The sequence below is a fragment of the Passer domesticus genome, chromosome Z (genome assembly GCF_036417665.1).
Source record: "Passer domesticus isolate bPasDom1 chromosome Z, bPasDom1.hap1, whole genome shotgun sequence".
In the NCBI taxonomy this organism is placed as follows: Eukaryota; Metazoa; Chordata; class Aves; order Passeriformes; family Passeridae; genus Passer; species Passer domesticus.
The window spans coordinates 23,480,806-23,499,800 of NC_087512.1; the positions used below are offsets into that span (position 1 = coordinate 23,480,806).

At 41.9% G+C, this 18,995-nt stretch overlaps 2 protein-coding genes across 2 annotated transcripts; both read left to right on the forward strand.

Moving 5' to 3' along the window:
• Window positions 1-3,713: 3,713 nt before the first annotated feature.
• Window positions 3,714-11,147, forward strand: CENPH (centromere protein H). The gene is made up of 9 exons (XM_064404992.1): window positions 3,714-3,857; window positions 3,949-4,004; window positions 5,239-5,287; window positions 5,665-5,739; window positions 6,426-6,482; window positions 7,352-7,415; window positions 7,696-7,747; window positions 8,910-9,070; window positions 10,296-11,147. Exons 1-9 carry the CDS (start codon window positions 3,748-3,750, stop codon window positions 10,386-10,388), a joined length of 717 nt encoding a protein of 238 aa, XP_064261062.1. The 5' UTR covers window positions 3,714-3,747; the 3' UTR covers window positions 10,389-11,147.
• Window positions 11,148-11,247: 100 nt separating this feature from the next.
• On the forward strand, window positions 11,248-18,322 carry KGD4 (alpha-ketoglutarate dehydrogenase subunit 4). Its single transcript, XM_064404993.1, has 4 exons — window positions 11,248-11,342; window positions 12,491-12,554; window positions 16,774-16,976; window positions 18,232-18,322. Exons 1-4 carry the CDS (start codon window positions 11,304-11,306, stop codon window positions 18,247-18,249), a joined length of 324 nt encoding a protein of 107 aa, XP_064261063.1. The 5' UTR covers window positions 11,248-11,303; the 3' UTR covers window positions 18,250-18,322.
• Window positions 18,323-18,995: the final 673 nt, after the last annotated feature.

The following is an 18,995-nucleotide window of genomic DNA, read 5'->3' on the forward strand; positions in this document are numbered from 1 at the left end:
ACTGCGCGGCCCTTCGTGTCCTGCTCGCTCCTTCCCTTCCTCTCCCTTCAGTTTGGTGGGCAGTGCAGGGTACAACCCGAGAGCTTGGCGAGGAGGGCGGTGGGGGTGTGCCCGTTTCTCTTTCTCTGGGACAGCTCGTTGGTTCCCTCACTCTGCTCCCCTTCAGCCCTCTAGTGCGAAGGGGAGCTGCCCTGAAGCCCCTCAGCTTCGCATCTACGGCCCTTCGGCTCCGAAGCCGTGCAGAGCTCTTGCCGCGGCTCCGTTCCTGCAGCACGCCGGCGCTGCCTGCAGCGCTGCCCCGATTCCCCGTTCCCGCGGCCGTGCAGCGCACAGCCACACGCCTCGTCCCGCTGACCACCCTTCTCCTGCCCTCCCCTGCAATCCCGCTCCGCAGCCGATCCCTCGAAAGAGAAGAGCGCGCCACCCGTCCCCAAGAATGGTGGGACGTCGGCACTGCATGGCAGAGCCGACAGTAGACCCAGACGCCAAGAAGTCGTCAAGTTGAAGGGAGACCACGGGCAGCCGAGTGTCAAGTAGGCCGCCGTCCCGGGGACGATGGTTACCAGGAGGCTTTTGCCACGGAAAACAGTGTCGCCGCTCTGAAAAGTGCATATTATATGGCTCTACGCAGTTGTTTACTATACACATTAAGTTGTATTGAGTAGTAGTGCAGTATTAACATTTTAATAGTATGGTAAATGTAGTTTCATAGCAAAAAGGTAACTTTTGTAGTTAAAATAGGAACTACGTATGTGGAATGTTTTCTTTTTAGAAAGGAATGAGGGGCCCTCACCGGATGGCAGCTGTAGGACACCTAAATCTTTCAGAGAAAGGGAATTTATTGCTCCCTTATCAGCAGAAAACTAACTTCTTCCCACCTTGCTCAGACAGGAAGACGGCATGAGGATTAAGAGGAAGAAGTTGACAGTGACCAGACAGAATCCTGTGTTTGAATAGAATTTATGCATCATGTATGAGATGTATAAATATATAACAGGCGATTGGTTTTAAGGGTTAATCCTCTGTTAATGGGGGTCATTTCTTGGGCTTGTGTTGCCCAGAAAAAGGTACCCGGACGTCCGTATCTCTTTGTTTTTATTGTCTCATATTGTCCTAATCTCAATTGTTCAAATTTTATTACTCTAATTATATTACTATTTTTATAACCATTTTATTACTATTAAATTTTTAAAATTGTAAAAACAAGTGATTGGTGTTTTTCACAGCCGCCAACCCCAGAGTCCCAGCCTAAGTCCCAGTCCCAGCCTCTTTGTACTGTGTGCCACTTCCCCAGCACAGTGCTTGGATGCTGCTGTGGCAGAGCCGTGCCTTCCTCTGGTGCCCTGAAATAGGGGTCATGAGCCCCTGCAGTGCTCCATGCTGCAGGGTTGCAGGTTTGCCCACACTGGCTATGGAAGGAGGCGCTGTCAGCACTGATTTTCTGAATTTCCTTGTAGTCAGAGCATCAGACTCCAAACCCCATGGAAATACGTAAATGTCATCCAGCAGAAGACACATACCATGTCAGGCTTTTTTTAATATCTTGCTTGAGTCTGAAGGCCCAGACATGGATGATAGTAACGACCCAAACCTGTGTAGCACTATGTGAAGGACATCTACAATTATCTGAGACACCTGACACCTGAGGCATCGAACGACATTTGCAGTAAAATGTCCTTGTAGATGTGGCTTGCCTTGGAGCAAGGATTTGCTTTCACTGATGATTTCTCCAGAGTTATTAGTAAGCCTCCTTCAGCTTTAAAATACAGGATTGAATTCGGCTGGTAATATGAAGAGATGCTGGTTGTTAGAGCAACCAACTACTAATACTAGTGCTGTGCTCTTTCTAGCCCATGTCTAGTGAGCAAGGAAGCTCTGCACCCTGTGGTCTACACCCATGGGTTATGTGTGTACCAAACTTCTGGATAAGGACAGGAGAAGAGGAAATGGCCACAAGCTGTGCCAGGGGAGGTTCAGGTTGGGCATGAAGAATTTCTTTACTGGAAGGGTAGTCAGATACTGGAATGGGCTGCCCAGGGAAGTGGGCAAGTCACTCTCCAGAAGTGTCAAGAAGTGACTGGAAGTGTCAGTTGACAAAGGGCTTTTTTTTTTTACCCTAGGCTAAAGCATGAATGCTGGTCAGTAACACCCTGCATGGCTGGACATACCCTTAGCAATACAGATGACCAACAAAGGACATACGATTCTCAATTGTATGTACCACAAAAAGCTCTTGGCTATGAACAGTGAGTTGATGTATCAAAACTCCTTATTCCTCTCCCTGATTTGAACTCAAGGCTTTCTAACACCCCTGCAGGTGCTAATAGAGGTAACAGAGGATGTGTAGTTATTCTGTGCAAGTGTGTAGGAACATCCTGCCATATAACAAATCTTACAGTTGTTACTGTAAATTGAATCTGGAAAAGGCAATACTTAACTGTGGCAACTTGTTAAAATGGCTCAAAATTTTTGAGTACTGCAATTGAGCCTGGCTGAGACCTGTCTTCCACGTAGAAATGAGTTTTATTTATCTGTTCCTTTGACATGAGCCAGCCATGTGCAGGAGGCACCCAGAAGAAGCTTTGTCTCTGGGAGGACTTCACCTGGCAACACCTCACATGGAACAGGTAGTAGGAGACGCTGAACTCCCCAGAGGGACTTGTCCAATCGGATGGTGAAAGGTAGGACTGGGACAGTGGTCTCCTGCCAGCAGACGGGCTTTGGGAGGAGCCAAGGGCATAAAAAGTAACTGTGTCAGAATGGCCCGGGACTTTTTGAAACTTGCTCTTTACTCATGGGTTTTTGGATTGGGGCTTTTTTTGAAAGTCTGCTTTTGCATTTGAGGCTTGGTGATTAGAGGGGCTTTTTGAATCTTATATTTGTGCTTTGGCTCCAGCCTCCTGAGGTCTGCTTCTTGTCCTGGCCCTAGCCTGTTTTTGCCCTTTTTTTTTTTTTTTTTTTTTTTAACTGAGTGAACTAGGTTGGAAAATACCTTTGAGATCAACTAGTGACCTGTGTCCTAACCTAACACCTCCTCATCAACTAAACCATGGCACTGAGTGCCACAATCCAGGGACAGTGACTCCACCACCTTCTTGGCAGCCAATTCCAGTGCCCAATCACTCTTCCCATGAAGAATTTTTTTTCTGATATCTAATCTAAACTTTCCCTGGCACAGCTTAAGATTGTGTCCTCTAGTTCTGTCAATCTTGCCTGAAGAAGAGACTGACTCCCACCTGACAACAGCCAGGTAGTTGTAGAGAGAGATAAGGTCTCCCCTAAGCTTCCTTTTCCCGGGCTAAACAACCCCAGCTCCCTCAACTGTTCTTCATATGGCTTGTGTTCCAAGTCCTTCATCAATCACCCTTGTTGCCCTTGCCTGTGTTCAAAATCCCTCCTAAATTGAAGGGCCCAGAACTGGACACAGTTTTACTCAAGGTGCAGATGTTCAGTTGTAATGTAAGTAAGCCTAGTTCTATGCAGCGGCTCTCTGCACTTAGTGTTTACTTTTTGCAGTCAATTTTTTACTTCCGTTAGTAGCTTGCACCTATTGCTTCTATCTCCACGCGAACGCTAGGTCAGAGGGAAAGAGTATTGCGCTTTACCTAGTGCTCCGCCAGCGTCATTTTCTTTTCTTCCCTTGCACGCTCGGGACCGGGGCCACTGAGGGCTGGGCTGCCCCGCCCCTGCTCTGCGCAGGCGCGGGGCGCGCGGGCCGCCGGGAGCCGGGCGGTTTGAAGGCGAGCCATGGCGGGGGTCCGGGATGCGGCCCCGTCTTCGACCCCGTCTTCGGCCCCGTCGTGGTCCCAGGGCAGCGACGGAGGCTTCGGCGAGGTGGATATCCGCACTCTGCTCCGGTTAGTGCCGGCGGGACGGGACGGGGAGCAGTCCGGGGTGGGATGAAGGGTTACGCAGCCTCTGACCGTTGTCGCTTTACTCCCGCCGCAGCCTGAGGGACCGAATGAAGGAGCAGCTCATAGAGTACAACACGGCTGTTCTTGCCAGTAAGTATATCCCTCCTCTTAGTGGGATGTTGCACTAACAAAGAACGGGATGTGGCATTTATATTTTTATATATAAATATATGTTTACGTAGTTTTGGAATATTTTCTTTAATTATTTATCAAAAGTACTCCTTACGATAATGATGGGGTTTTTTTTCCTCTGGCTGAACATTTTTAATACATTTTCTAGGCAGCTTTTGAGACATATTTGAATGTTTACAAAGATGCCATATAGCTGCTGCCCACTACCCTTTCCTTCCTTTTCTGCGTTTGACCTTTAGGCTCCTCTGACACGTAGTGATGGTTTTCAGAAATCTGGTCACTGGGGCTGAAGTCTTGCCAAAAGTTTGCCAAAGTGTTTGGCAGCAATATTGATTTAAGGTGTTTCCATTACCTGTAGAGTCACAAGATGATTTTGGTTGGAAGAGACATTAAACACATCCCCCACCATGCACAGCCACTTCCACTAGACCGTCAGAGCCCTATTCAACCTGACAACCTGATCTTGAACACTCCCAGGGATGAGGCATCCACAGCTTCTCTGGGCAATCTCTCTACCAGTGCCTCATCACCCCACAGTATATCTAATCTAAACCTACCCACTTTCAAACACAAACTGTCCCCCCTTGTCCTGTTACTACATACCCTAGTAAAAAGTTCTTCTCCAGCTCTCTTGTGATCGCCATTCAGGGACTGGAAGGACTCAGCAAGGTCATCATGCAACCTTCTCCAAGCTGAACAGCCACTCCCTCAGCCTTTTCCTCATAGGAAAGGTGCTCCAGCCCTCTGATCATCTTCAGTGCCCTCTTCTGGACCTTCTGTAACATATCCATGTCCTCCTTATGTTGGGAATCCTAGGCCTGGATGCAGCACACCAGGTGGGGGTCTTCCAAGAGCTGAGTAGAGGGGCAGAATCACCTCTCTTGACCAGCTGGCCACACTTCTGATACAGCCCCAGGTGCAGTTGGGAGCATGCTCTTCCAGTGAACTATCCAGTGGCATATATAGAGCAATGTCTTGAACCAGCTCTAGCGCATCTAAAAAATGCTAAATTAATTATTTCTCTGATACAACTGATTGGTAGTGTAGCCTCATTAACAGTAAAAGATAATAAAGCTTTGAGGTAAAAGTAAGAAATAACTTGTTCACACAAAAAAATGCTAATCCTTTATGCTGTATGGATTGTATTTAAAAGTCTCTGTTGTACTTGTTTTGACAATGTTCTCTTTTGCAGGTCAGGAAAATTTCCTTGATCAAGGAATTGAAGAAAACTTTATCCAGAGGTATGGCACTGGATAACTTCAAAATTCTCTTCTAGTTATTTCTTCTTAGTGAATTTCTGGATTTACAATCAGTACTTCAGAGAAGATTGGTGAAAATAATGGAAACTAAGAGGAAATGTGGGGAAGAAATGCTTTATTCGTTTTCCCAAAGTACTTCTGTATCTGATGTGGCTTTTAAATTTGCAGTCCTTTACATGATGTCTAGAATTCACTAATATAGTTCCACATGCTAAATTACTCCTGGCCCTAATGATTTGTGACTCACATGAAAAATTCTTACATTAGATATGGAGAAAGCAAGTTAAAATGTGACACTGCTTTTAAACTCTGTTGTCTTCACGCTCAGTTTTTCTGTCTTATTGCTTTTTGTCTTTCAGTGCCACACAGGATTTGGAAAGAGATCTAGAAGAAGCCAAAGTGTCTTTCCAGAACAAGACATTGGCCTTGCAAAGGTAGAATTTTCTTCACCCTTTATTTGGAGCTTTTCTCTGTGTGTGTGCATACATAGATGCATATATACATAGGTCTGATTAAAACAGGAGTTTAAAGGGATATGGGAAACTGGGGAGGATTTTAAGTACTATTGAACGATAGGAATGCAGATGGACATGCTGTACAAAACAAAACAAAAAAAAAGCCCACCAAAACAAAAAACTTACAGGCTGAAATGTGTACATCCATAAGTTCCTGTACAGTTGGTAAAGAGTGACTGTACAATCAGTGAGCATATTTCTTGGCAGTAGTTTCCAAATGCCTATGAAAAGAGGGAAGTTGATAATGTTAGACACCTCATGTGTTTCATGGCTGTTTATTTGAATTCACACCTTTGCCCAGCTTCCTTTCTTCAGACTCTGGGATTAATGGTGTCCAAACATGTTGGTCAAGAGAAAAAGGAGTTGTCATTCTCACAAATAATCATTGATATGTCTTTCCTGTCTTGAGAGTTAAGCCCCAGTATTTAGGAAGTGTGGTATTTAAAAGGTACTGAGTGTTTTGTTTATATGATTCCAATGTGAAAGTGGAATCCTGGAAATTATGTTCTTATATTACTTATTTAAATCTGCTTCTCTCTGTTTCCTGCTTCTCTTAGTTTCTTATGAGTTCTCATCAGTCATATGCTATTTCTTGCAATATGTAGGATCCAAATTATGGATGCCCTAAGAAACAAATTGAAACAAGAGGATGAGGACTCACGGTAAGGTGTTCTTGGGAGTCAGACAGTTAGAAAGCAATGGACTTTGCACAGTTTACTGTGACACATTTCTAGGTTATTTCATTTTACCGCTCGTAAAAGCAAGCTTCCTTTTTCTAGATTTGGCAGAATGATAAACTGTCTATCTCCTGGCTAGAATCAGCATGATCAGACTTAATACACCCATGGTAGATTTGCACTTGGGTTCTGAATTTACTTACCTTTGATTACAGAGATAACTCTTGATTCACTAGTGAGAACTGCTTGTAGCCAAGAGAACTTTTTCTTTAGTGCCTGAATTACCTGCATATATCATTGTTGAGCACATTACAGGCTTGTAACAGGACCTTGCCTCTGCTTTGCTGCCTTTATTAGTTAACTATGTGGGAGCAAAATGTCTTTGAAATAGAACTGAAAGCTTAAGCATTTTTAAAAGCAGCTTTTCGTTGCCAGCACATTATTAACAGGTGGATGCATATGAAGTGTAATATGAGAATTTAATTTCTGTCAAAAATGCAGCTAAGAGATTGCATCTCCTTGATTTAGGAGCTTTAATTCATAGCCATTTCCAGATGGCTGGGCTTTCTTGATGCTGTCCAAACTCTGTGATGTAAAATGATGGACAGACTTAAATGAAATGTTAGGGAAATTGAGAGGGGAGTAATGGAACTCTTTGGCCTCTACAGTGACACTGAGTATATTAACTGTAAAAGAAGTGATATTGTAAGTGCAAAAAGAAGTGACACGTATTACTAGTTTGCTGTTAGGAGAAATCAGAAATTCTTTATTTAAACTAAATAAAGTTGATTAAAATATTTATGATATTGACTCATATTAATGGTCTTAAGGTATGCAACTGTTTCCTTTCTTAGTCTGATCATGGAAACAATGAAACACATAGTGTTGCTCAGCCGGACAATAATTGACTACCAGCAGGTAAGTAAGTGGCAGATGTAGCTACTATTACTGTTGCACAGGTCAACCAACCTCAAGCATGGGCAGGAGTGCACTTTGAAAGCAACATGACTGCCCAAGTTATTCAAAGCTAAATATGTGGTGACATGGGTGCAGTTCCTACTGCTGTCAAAATTAAGGATTACTTAAAGTGGTTATGTAAGTAAGTCTTTAGAGTTGCCCTTTGCTGTTTTTGTGGATTGAATTAGCATCAGTATTATTGAAGACTAGAGTCTGGAAAATACTTTATTTTTCCTTTCAGCAAGTATGTCAGAAGGAACAGCAGCTGATTGACATTAAAAGGGAAAGACTCTGTAAGTGTGTTACCTGTATTGACTTTGGTTTGTATTTTAATGTAGAGTTCATATAGTTCATATGTTACAGTTATTCTTGTAGCAATATTAATTTACATGGGAAGTAACAAAAACTCAACACAGTTATAAAACTTGTTAAAAGAGAAATTTAACATCTCTCTACTGTTGAGATGGTGTGTTCCCTACTTGTGAGACTGACACATTAGAATGTGAGATGCAAAACAACACTCAAAAGCAATGTGGAAGCATTTTATTATTTCATGTAATCTTCTCAGAAAGTTACACATTGGTTAGTTATTTTAATCAGCCCTACAGCACCTAAAAGATACTTTTTTGTCCTACTGCACATTTATGAGGTATTTGCAGAATAGAGAGGGAATTTACTTAGAAAGAAGTGTAAATATATTGGGTTTCACTAGTTTTGTTAGAGTGGGTCAAATTTAGATGTGACATCAATATTTAGAACTTCATATGGTAAATGTATTCTTTAAATGCTCTTTCTTTCGTGACCAGGTTTGCCACCAATTTTAACAGCTATTGTTTGTTTCACACGTAGGGATGTTGACAGTAATGAACAAACACAGTGAAATAACTGTTCACATTGGAAAAATGAACATACTGATATCTCTGCAAATTAAGGAAGGAATTCTCTGCCAGCATTCTTTCAACATTCTTTCAACATGAACTGCCCCTAAACACTTAGTCTAGTTTTTAACCTGGTTTCCTATAAAAATAGTAATATTTGCTGGTCGTGTTCATGTGCTCCTTGTATGACTTCGGAATTTGGTTTCAGTGAAATCTGAAAAAGGAGTAAGGGGCTTTAAAAAGTATAAAAAAGACCTATAAAAGTTGTGACACTCAAAAACAGGGGATGGGACAGAGATGCAAATTAGTCCCTGTGTGAGGAAAATGCAGGCAGCATATAATGTACTTTCTGTTTTGCTGTTAGCCAGGGAACCAATTGATGTAGTTTGATACCAAGTAGCCACGGGATGTGTTGCTTCTTTCATGAAAGAAATACATTGAGGAATATTGGAGGGAATAAGTGTGAAATAAGGATTTATGCACTGGAAGTGCTTTAGATGGCTGTAAGAAAAAGAGTATCTTCAGTTCTACTCTACACCTAACTACTTAATGCTTAATTTTCCTAATAATGTAACAGCACTAAAAAAATATGGAGAACAGAAACTACAGCAAATTCATACCATGATGAAAAAGCAAAAGGAGGAACAAGCAAGAATGAATGTAACTGAAAAAGAGAAGATGCTTGCTAAATTAGAAAAAGAAAGACAGATGACTACAATAATTCAAAATGTGTTCCAGGTAATGTTGTGTGGCTTTTAGAACCAAGTTAACAATTTTTGATTACACTCAAGATAATATACTGTATGGCAAATATAACTTAACAACACAAAATTGTTTTCTAAAACTTTTAAGTTTAACAGTGGAGTAACTGTGTATTGAAGGAAGACTTCTACTGCTTTAATGGCTAAGAGAATGAAATTGTCACAAGCATTTTCACTTTTTTTTTTGCAGAGTTTAGAGATAGTCTATCAATCCATCTTTGTTTCCTTAAAGGGACAAAAATAACACCTTTCTTGAAGAACGTCTGTCACAGTAATGGCTGTATTTCCTTCTACTTTGAATCTCCTCTACACCCTACCAAATCAGTTTCCTTATGTCATGGTTAGAAAAAATAAATAGATATTAATCCCATGTTTCCAGGGAGTATCTGCCCCTTCTGGCCTTCTCTGTTTGTGTCACCTCCTACAGTCCTGTGAAAGCCTTGGCCTGGCCACGGCCAGCCTCCAAATTCTCTCAGCAGTGTAGACTTTGCCGTTTTGGTTGTCCATGTGTCAGGGGCTGCTAACTAGACTGTATACATGCAGCAGCTCACGGGCCACCTGCCAAGTGAGGGGGAAAACGTCATGATTTGGGTTAGAGTGGAAGGGTCTCAGGCTGCATAGGAATGTCAAGGACAAAAAGAGTGTTCTGACTTTTTGCTCTGCGTGTTACGGCTGCTACTATTTTGCATTGATAATGTCATTACATCTCAAATTGAGAATGATAAATTTAACACTGTACTGGGATTTAGATTAGAATCTAAAACTATCTCTTGGTTTTGTATTCCTGACATTTTCTGAACCTTAAGTGTAGCAAATGCTCTTTGGTTAAATTTAAATTCCCCTTTTCAATCCAGAATGGCAGGGTGAGAATCTTAACTGTGTTATTTTTTGTTTGAGGCAAATTTTATTTCATATTGTTAAAAACATTCTCTAGTTTCTGTGTTTAACATAGATGTAGTATGCAAGACTCTCTAGGAAATAAAAAAGCACAGATTTGGGGTTTTTTTGCCTATGTATCATCAATAGGATCTAAACCAATACTTCCCTTTCTCCTTTTTCCCTCCATCCTGCCTACTTCAAACACTTGTGAATTTCAAGTGCTTTTAAATTAAAATTAAAAAGCAGACTTTCTTTGAGATATTTTACTAGGGATTGTCCTTTACAAGGGCTTGTTTTAACCTGTAAATCTTTCTCATTTATAGAACATCATTATTGGAAGCAGAGTTAACTGGGCAGAAGATCCATCTTTAAAGGCAATTGTTCTACAGCTTGAAAAAAATGTGGAACTTCAGTGAGTCGGGAGACGTGGTGTTTATTTGCTACAGTGTTTATTTTCTTCAGTGCATTTTAGCTAAACTTGATAGATTATATTTATCTCAAAAACACACTTAAAGAATTTTAAAATTTGACCTTTCTGGAAGATGTTGTTTTCTCCAGAGAATTAGAATGTGTCAAAGCAGACAGTAGAGCTGGTCAAATTACCTGAAGACTTGCTTCTCAAGCTGTCCTGTCTGAAGCACTTATTTTCCTCTGAAAGGCAGCAAGAACACAAGACAAGTTTCAAGGTTTCATGTAGAAGTGGACTTAAACTGCGGATTTGCTGTACCCCTTTCCTGGGGACCAGCAGGCCATAGAGCTCAAGCAGGATGCACGACCCTGCTCAGTCCCAGTAAAAAGCTCAATCAGGAAAATTTATTAATAAGTCTGGAGATTTTTTTTTGTTTTTAAGGCATTATGTGTAATTTTAAACACCAGAAACTTTATGCTTTCCTTAGCAGTGACTCTTACTATGAGATTACTTCATACTGTCAGCTGTGCAGCTAAGCAGTATTTTAATTCTACGTCTTCACTAGCATTTGCGCTTTTTTTAGTTGGTGTTGTTTGATGTTTGAAGGAAATCGACTCTTGGGTCGTAGCACACTTTAGGGGTGTGTAGTGTCCCTGTTATCTTGGTGTCTAACTTCATTTTTAACTTGGTGAGTGATCACTAGCTATTTTTTGAAGGTGGATGTCTTAATCTAATAATAAAAATAAAACGCTGATTTTCCTGAAAATGCTGTACTCGGTCTCTAGTGTTTTTAACTCGCGGTAGAGCAGCTTGCCTAGCGGGCCCCGGCCCCGCTCCGCGCCCGCCCACAGGCGCAGGCCCCGCCCACGGCCGCCGTTCGTGGCTGTGGGCGTGGCCCCGAGCTGCCCTCTGGCTCCTCACCATGGGCAGCAAGATGGCGGCCGCTACCAGGGCGGTGCAGGTAAGGGCGGCCCCGGGACGGCGGTGTCTTAGACAGCCAGAGCCCTGGCACGGGCGGCGGGCCTCGCTTCTGCTGCCGCCGCCTCGCGGCAGGTTTGAGGCGGGCGCGGCTTGAGGACGTGCCGGCGGGGCGGCCGATGTCCTTGGGGAGAGCTGTGCAGTGGCGGGCACACGCTGTCGCAGGTGCTGTGATAGCAGCGCGTGCGGAGCTGGCTGGCAGCTCCTTCCTAAGATGGGCCTCTCCAAGGTGAAAGTGCTTTGAACGGGCAGAGCACAGCTCGCGATTCCGTGTGCTGAAGCGCTGTGGAACCACGGCAGGGTTTGGATCGGAAGGGACCTTAAAGGTCACCTCGCTGCAGCACTCCCCGCCGTGGGCAGGGACACCTTCATTAGAGCAGGTTCTTCAGAGCGCCGTCCAACCTCGTCTTAGGCGCTTCCAGGGATGGGACAGCCACAGATGCTCTGGGCAACTTGTGCCAGTGCTTCACCAGGCTCAAAATAAAGAATTTCTTCCTAATCTTCCTAGTCTTTCTAATCCAAACCTGCCCTTTGGGTTGTAAGGTCTCCCCAGAGCATTCTTCAGGCTGAACAACTCCAGCTCCCTCAGTCTCTCCTCACAGGAGAGGTGCTCCAGCCCTCAGAACATCTTAATGGCCCTGCTGTGGACTCACTCCAGCATGTCCATGTTTTTTGGTTTTTGTTGCGTTTTTTTGGTGGTTTGGTGTTGTGGGTTTTTTTTTTTTTTTGTTTTTTTTTTTTTTTTTTTTGTTTTTTTTGGTTTTTTTTTTTTTGTTTTTTTGTGTTTTTTTTTTTTTCTTCTTTGGGGACCCCAGTGCTGGACATAGCACTCTGGGTGGGTTCTTACCAGAGCAGATTGCATTGTGATTGCATTTATGCAGTGGCAGTGGCTGTTTCTGCACACACATACTGAGGAGAAAAGTAGTCCTGCTCTGGACCTCAGGGTGCAGGACTACTTCTTAAAGTAAACTTCTTCCTAGGGTAAACTTGAGACTTCAAGAAGCAGTAAGTGTATCAGAGTAGTGGTGCAGAGAGCAGCTGTGTAGAGTGGTTGTTTGATACATTGTGCATTCTGTTTTATTATTCACTGTAACCTGTGTCTGTTTCTCCCACTACCTGGTCTCCTTCTAGGTAGTCAAGCCACATACTCCATTAATAAAGTTCCCAGACAGAAAAAGTGGTCCCAGACCTAAAAGTAAGTATTTTGGGTATGGATACAGCTTGCACACATTTCTTTACATGGACTGTTCTATTTAAGAACCAGGACCCAATTTCTCTCTTTCAGCTATACAGCTGAACTGAGTTGGAATGAGGTTTTTGAAACATGCTTGGTTTAGTTTGAAGGCAACTCTGGAACTTCCTCCACAACTTCTTTTCTGTGCAGCTGTGTGTAGACACATAATGCATGCAGATCTTTTTTTTTTTTTTTCTCAAGAAAGATTCACAAGGATTTCCAGTGTTTGCTTTCTACTTTATATAAAGTCACACTTTCCCAAATACTAATATTTACTGAAATTGCTGTGCCAAAGTCACTTTGAAGCAGCTTTAGTTATTCAGTGATATTTGCGTAAATGATGTTGCATTTTCCTCATTTTTTCTTAGTTGAAGCGTGTGATGTATTTTCTGCTGTATTTTCAAAACATTATTGTAACTGGGAGATCCAGCCCTCTGTACATTTTAAGAAGTATTTTCTTGTGTATTAACTAATGCTGAGGGAAAAAAATATTTCATTGCAATATTTGATATTAACTTATACCCACACTGATATTTATGGTATTCCCAATACTATTATAATTAAAAATGGACTTATATTAGCAATACGTTGATTTAGAAGTCCTTTTGGGTCAAAAAGCATGTGAAAAAAAAGTAGGAGTTGTCTTTAAAAGCTCTGTTATGTTATTCTCACTTCTTTTGATATTATACTGTGCCTAGTTATTTGTCACAGCATTATCAAGCCCACAGTTTAGCTTTAATTGAGTTTAACATTTGAAAGCCTCCACAGTGCATATAAATGTCTCTACTAACTTGTCTGTGAGTTCTAAAGGAACTATTTTCTGCAATAATTTTCTGTAAAAATTTTCTGTACATTTTGCACAGTTCAGCCAAGTGCAGCACTTCTTATGCCAGTGAACTACTTTCCCAAAAGCTTGAAAATGTGTTTCTGGCCTCTTGTTTATCTCTGTGTCAGAAGATTCTTGTGACTATATCTTTTAAGTATGTTAGACTTTTCTACCTTCATCAGGATCTGTTGTCTTGTTGGTAAACTGCAACCTAATTTGTCTTGCTTGAATGCTGTATCAAAATCTGCATTTAATGGTACCAGATTGTTGCTCCTACATAGCTAAATGGCTCCTCAGAACAACTAGGGATGTGAAAGGCCAGCCAAATTCTAGTGGGCCTAATACTACTGCAACATTATGGTCTCAAACAGGGAAGAGAGATGTAGTAGAGACTGTAATAGAACTAAACCAGCAACAGTAAAATTCTGATTACTGCACTTCTGGTGTTTTTAATTTGCTAATGAGTCTACTCCAACTACACCTCAGACTGAAACATACAGTAGAGGAAAATCCTTGACAAATCTCTAGACTTTTGTGGTGGGTCAAACAAACTTGGAGAATTTTTTTTTCAGTTTCAGGGTTTTTTCTTCTTTTTTCTTGTTTTGTTTGGGGGTTTTTTTCTCTTTTTTTTTTTTTCTTGTATGTAAGGTGTATTATTTCTTGAAACAAAAATACTTTGCCCCCTGTTCACAATAAACATGCTGCTTCTGATGGGCTCACTTCTGCCTTGCTCTGTTTGGGATCTTCCATTATTTCTGAACCACCTTGGGACTTTCAGACCCAGTCTTATAACTGACAGCTTCTTAATATGTCTCTCAGTGGTAGCTTCATCAAGGTGCTGCTGTTTGTCCCAATCCTGCAACTGCATCAGACTCATTAAAGCTAAAACTGGCCCCCTCTCCTTTGTGGTCATTAGTCTTGCTGGAGCCAGGAAGGGCGAGGCAGGCAAAACTGTGGTGGTGTAGCTGCTCACATGCTTTTGTACATGCAGTTTTCATGCTGCTTATTTTATAGTTATATAGAGATTCTTCCAGCTGTTAAATGTTGCACTTGTCTTGGTCATTTTTCTGGAGCACTGGGAAGGATGTCTGTGGAAGCATTCAGCTTTGTGGGGTGTTACACCTTACATATCACAGAATCACTAGGCTGGAAGAGACCTTCAAGATTATGGAGTCCAACCCATGCCTTAACACCTCACCTAGACCATGGCACCAAATGCTACATCCAGTCTTTTTATAAACACATCCAGGAATGGTGAGTCCACCACCTCCCCAGGCAGACCGTTCCAGTACTTTATCACTCCTTACTTAAAAAACTTTTTCCTAATATCCAACCAATATTTCTTGGTGCAGCTTAAGGCTGTCCTCTGATTCTGTCAGTTTCTGTCTGCTGAAAGAGACCAACACCCACCTGACCACAGCCCCCTTTCAGGAAGTTGTACAGAGTGATAAAGTCACCTCTGAGTCTCCTTTTCTCCAGGAAAAACACCCCCAGCTCCCTCAGTCATTCCCCACAGGGTCCGTGTTCCCAGCCCCTCTCCAGCCTCGTTGCCTCCTCTGGACGTGCTCCAGTGTCTCAAGTTCCTTCCCAAACTGAGGGGCCAGAGCTGGACACAGCACTCAAGGTGCTGCCTCACCAGTGCCGAGGACAGGGGAAGGGTGACCTCCCTGCTCCTGCTGGCCACACACTACTCCTGATACAGGCCAGGATGCCTTTGGCCTTCTTGGCCACCTGGGCACACTGGTGGCTCATGTTCAGCCACTGTCACCAGCACCCCCAGGTCCCTTTCTGCCTGGGCACTGTCCAGCCACACCATCCCCAGCCTGTAGCACTGCAGGGGGTTATTGTGGCCAAAATGCAGGACTCAGCACTTGGACTTGTTAAACTTCATCCTACTGGACTCTGCCCATCCATTCAATCAGTCTCTCTGCAAAGCCCTCCTACATTCTGATGGATCGACACACGATCCCAGCTTAGTGTTGTTTGGAAATTCACTACTGAAAGACTCAATCCCCTCATCCACGTCATCAATAAAGATATGAAACAGAACTAGCCCCAGTACAGACCCCTGCAGGGACACCACTGGTGAGCAGCCACCAGCTGGATGCAGCACCATTCACCACCACCCTCTGGGCCGGCCATCCAGCCAGTTCCTAACCCAGCACAGAGTGCTCCTGTCCAAGCCATGGGCTGCCAGCTTCTCCAGGAGTGTGCTGTGGGACACAGTGCCAAAGGCCTTGCTGAAGTCCAGGTACACAACATCCACAGCCTTTCCTGCATCCACCAGGCAGATCACCTGGTCATAAAAGGAGACCAGGTTGATCAAACGTGACCTACCCCTCCTAAACTCATGCTGGCTGGGTCTGAGAGGTCAGGCTAATCTATAGGCCTACAATTACCAGCATCCTCCTTCGTATTCTTTTTATGAATGGGTGTCACATTGGCCAGCTTCCAGTCCTCTGGAACCTCACCAATGAGCCAGGACTGTTGGCAAATGATGGAGAGCGGCTTTGCAAGCTACCCCTGGGATGGATCCCCTCCCATATACAGGACTGAGTTCTGAAATTAACACATTGCTATAATTTCTGTCCTGCCTAATGGGGCAATTGCATATTTCTATTGTAAAATCAGCTATGGTGGGAGAGACCTAAATTTTGGAATGCTGACTGTGACATTGCCCTTTTGTCATCTCTGCTATCTGCACAATCAAGGCAGCTTCTCTGACGTGAATTCCTGAAGCTTAGCTCCTGATCCTCACCTGTGAAGAACTTCATGCACTCCTCAGTCTTTACATTTCATTGACATTAATTGCTGATGCCTGAGACGTGGTGGTCATTCTGTACATCATTAATAAAATGTGATAGGGTGCCATTTTGTAATAATACAAATGAGTACAGCACTGCAATGCATGTTGCGGCCTGTTGTGGTTGTGAGTCTTATCTTTCTGTAGGCCTCTAGATCTTTTTCACTTGTCTGTCTTTTCAGCTGCAGTAAACGAAAAGCTCTCAGTTATCTTTCTACATAATTGCCCACACACAAGCATGTATATAACTTTATGGTTTTTCTCCAAGTACAGCTTCCCAGTGAAAAAGCCATTGTTAGGGTGTATGCTGATATATCTTTTGTTTCCACATCAGTGTTTCTGCCATTCAAACTACTGTCAGAATTTTTAGATTCTGCACTTGATACATTTAACAACAATAAAAGCAGGTTGTGAGAAGTGGAGTAAGTTAATTATTTTAGGTATTTCTTATAATGAATAAGATTTTCAAGCAATGGTAGATTTTATTGGCTGCTTATTAATTTTACAGTCTAGTAATATTTCTGTAAATGGTTTTGAAATCTGGGTTTCAGTACAGGAATCTCTACAAGCAAGTATGCCATCTCTCCTTGCTTCAAAAGCACAGGAATCTGTAGGAGGCATATCACCGACCTTTCAAAATATTTCACCTGTTAGTAGAGTACAAGGCACACCAGACACTTCTGAATTAACAAGAACTTTACCTCAGAAATACAGAAGGAAACAAATGTCAGATGAAGAGATTGAATATATTCAAGTAAGTTGTTGTTTTCTGGGTTTTTTTTTTCCTTTAGCTAATTTCTACATCTTCTGGTATGGTATTACATAGTAATTCTTTATAAGAGTGTGCTCTGGCCTTTCATGATTTTCATATGCAATACCCAATGTACCAGTTCTTAATATGGAAGGTACCCAAATCTTACTGTATAGTAGCTCATGGTACCACTGAGTAGAGAGATTGGACTTAGAACAGATGTGCAGGCAAGTTGGTGATAGTCACAGTCTGCATTAATTGCCACCACTACCTGTTTTATAACAGCTGTTTAATGTATAATTTGACTGTGCTGGGCAGTATCACAGAAGTCTGTTCTTAGACCAGAAAAGGCTATTACCAGGTGATCAAAGTACAAATATTTCTCAAATTAGTTTTATAAGTTATTTATTAGTAAATTAGCTCTTGTATTTCTAGTAGTGGAAACATTTTATTAAACTTGATATATATATATTTTCTGGAATACTTGTAAATATGACATTGTACATGAAAGGCAAGAAAAACCTGCTTCTATTCTGTAACAATTCTAAGTTGTAAAAACTGATGGTTGAAAAGGCACAATGCACAAAATGCAAGGAATTTGTGAGTTTGAAATGAAAAGATGCTTGCAGCTTTGCAGCTTTGTTAAACGATAAGGACATATATAGTATAACTACGTTAGTAGAGGAAATCTAGAAATCGTCATATATGCAAGTAGGCTGCATCTATATAGTAGAAATAAAATCAGTTATTTCCCATAGTAATACACCTCTTGACTTTTTGCAAAAGTTTGTTTAACAGTGAGGTAAGTTATAAAATAGTTTTATTAGCAAAATAATGAACTGAATACCTTTCTGATTTCTCATGAAGATTGTAATGACTCTGCTTGCCTTTGTTTTTACTTTGCATTTTGGAATGTAGGCAGTGAAAGTTATTTTAAAACTTGTGTCTGTTAGCATTGTATCTGTTGGACATTTTGAAGGTTAAGAGTCAGGTTTCTTCAGAGAAAGAGACATGGAAGCAGCTGTAACTGTAGGTACATGTGTTGATTATTTTGTACTTTCCATTGAAAAAAATGTAGCCATGACTGGTGGATACTGATATTTGGCATGCTATCTGTTCTTATAGAAAAGTCAATATTTAAATCAGACACTAAAACTAGAATTGTGTCTCTTAGTCTATAACAGTGTAAAAGAGAATTTGATCTCAGTTTTAAGTTCTATTCGTGAAATATATTTAACTGTATGCTTTTCTTTTACAGCGTGGAGGTCCAGAATAAATGTAGAAGATAGTTTCTTGGCCACTGTTGAAGAATGAGGTATTATATTCACAATAAAGGCGTTAAATTAAAATGCCTTAATGTTAAAAATTATTGTATACTAAGAGCTTTAATAAAATCCCATATGATGGCTGAGAAGATTGACACAACACACAAGATACTGATTTGTTTGTGACTGAGAAGGATTTTATGTTGATGGCTAATAGCAACTGAATATATATGATGTCTGCACCATTAAAATATTTTTCTAATTAGCCATTTGAAAAGTCAACAATCTAAGAGAGTCATTTACTTTTCTACTGGTTGAGATCACAAAGTCACAGAATGGATCAGGTTGGAAGGAACCACAGTGGGTCATTTTTTGTGACCACCTTGCTCAAGCAGGGTCATCCCAGAGCACACGGCACAGGCTTGTGTTCAGATGGTGCTTGAATATTTCCTGTGAGGGAGACTCCACAACCTCTCTGAGTAATCTGTTCCAATGCACTGTCATCCACACAGTAAAGAAGTTCTTCCTCATGTCCAGGCAGAACTTCCTGGGCATCAACATCTGCCCATTGCCTCTTGTTGTACTGTTTGGTGCCACTAGGAAGAGCTAGTCCATCTTGGCAATTTCCTTTCTAGTACTCACAGACGTTGATGAGGTCTCCTCTCAGTTCTATTTCCTCGAGGCTGAACAGCCCCAGCTCTCCCTGTCTTTCCTCATAAGAGAGATGCTCCAGACCCCTAATGAAATTTGTTGCCCT

What these genes read in the sequence shown, in the direction of transcription:
- KGD4 (XM_064404993.1), top strand. Translation starts at nt 11,304, where the DNA reads ATGGGCAGCAAGATGGCGGCCGCTACCAGGGCGGTGCAG. An exon ending in CCGCTACCAGGGCGGTGCAG is followed by an intron (nt 11,343 to 12,490) that starts GTAAGGGCGGCC and finishes GTCTCCTTCTAG; the next exon opens with GTAGTCAAGCCACATACTCC. An exon ending in AAGTGGTCCCAGACCTAAAA is followed by an intron (nt 12,555 to 16,773) that starts GTAAGTATTTTG and finishes TCTGGGTTTCAG; the next exon opens with TACAGGAATCTCTACAAGCA.
- CENPH (XM_064404992.1), top strand. Translation starts at nt 3,748, where the DNA reads ATGGCGGGGGTCCGGGATGCGGCCCCGTCTTCGACCCCGTCTTCGGCC. An exon ending in GAAGAAAACTTTATCCAGAG is followed by an intron (nt 5,288 to 5,664) that starts GTATGGCACTGG and finishes TTTGTCTTTCAG; the next exon opens with TGCCACACAGGATTTGGAAA. An exon ending in CAATAATTGACTACCAGCAG is followed by an intron (nt 7,416 to 7,695) that starts GTAAGTAAGTGG and finishes TTTTCCTTTCAG; the next exon opens with CAAGTATGTCAGAAGGAACA.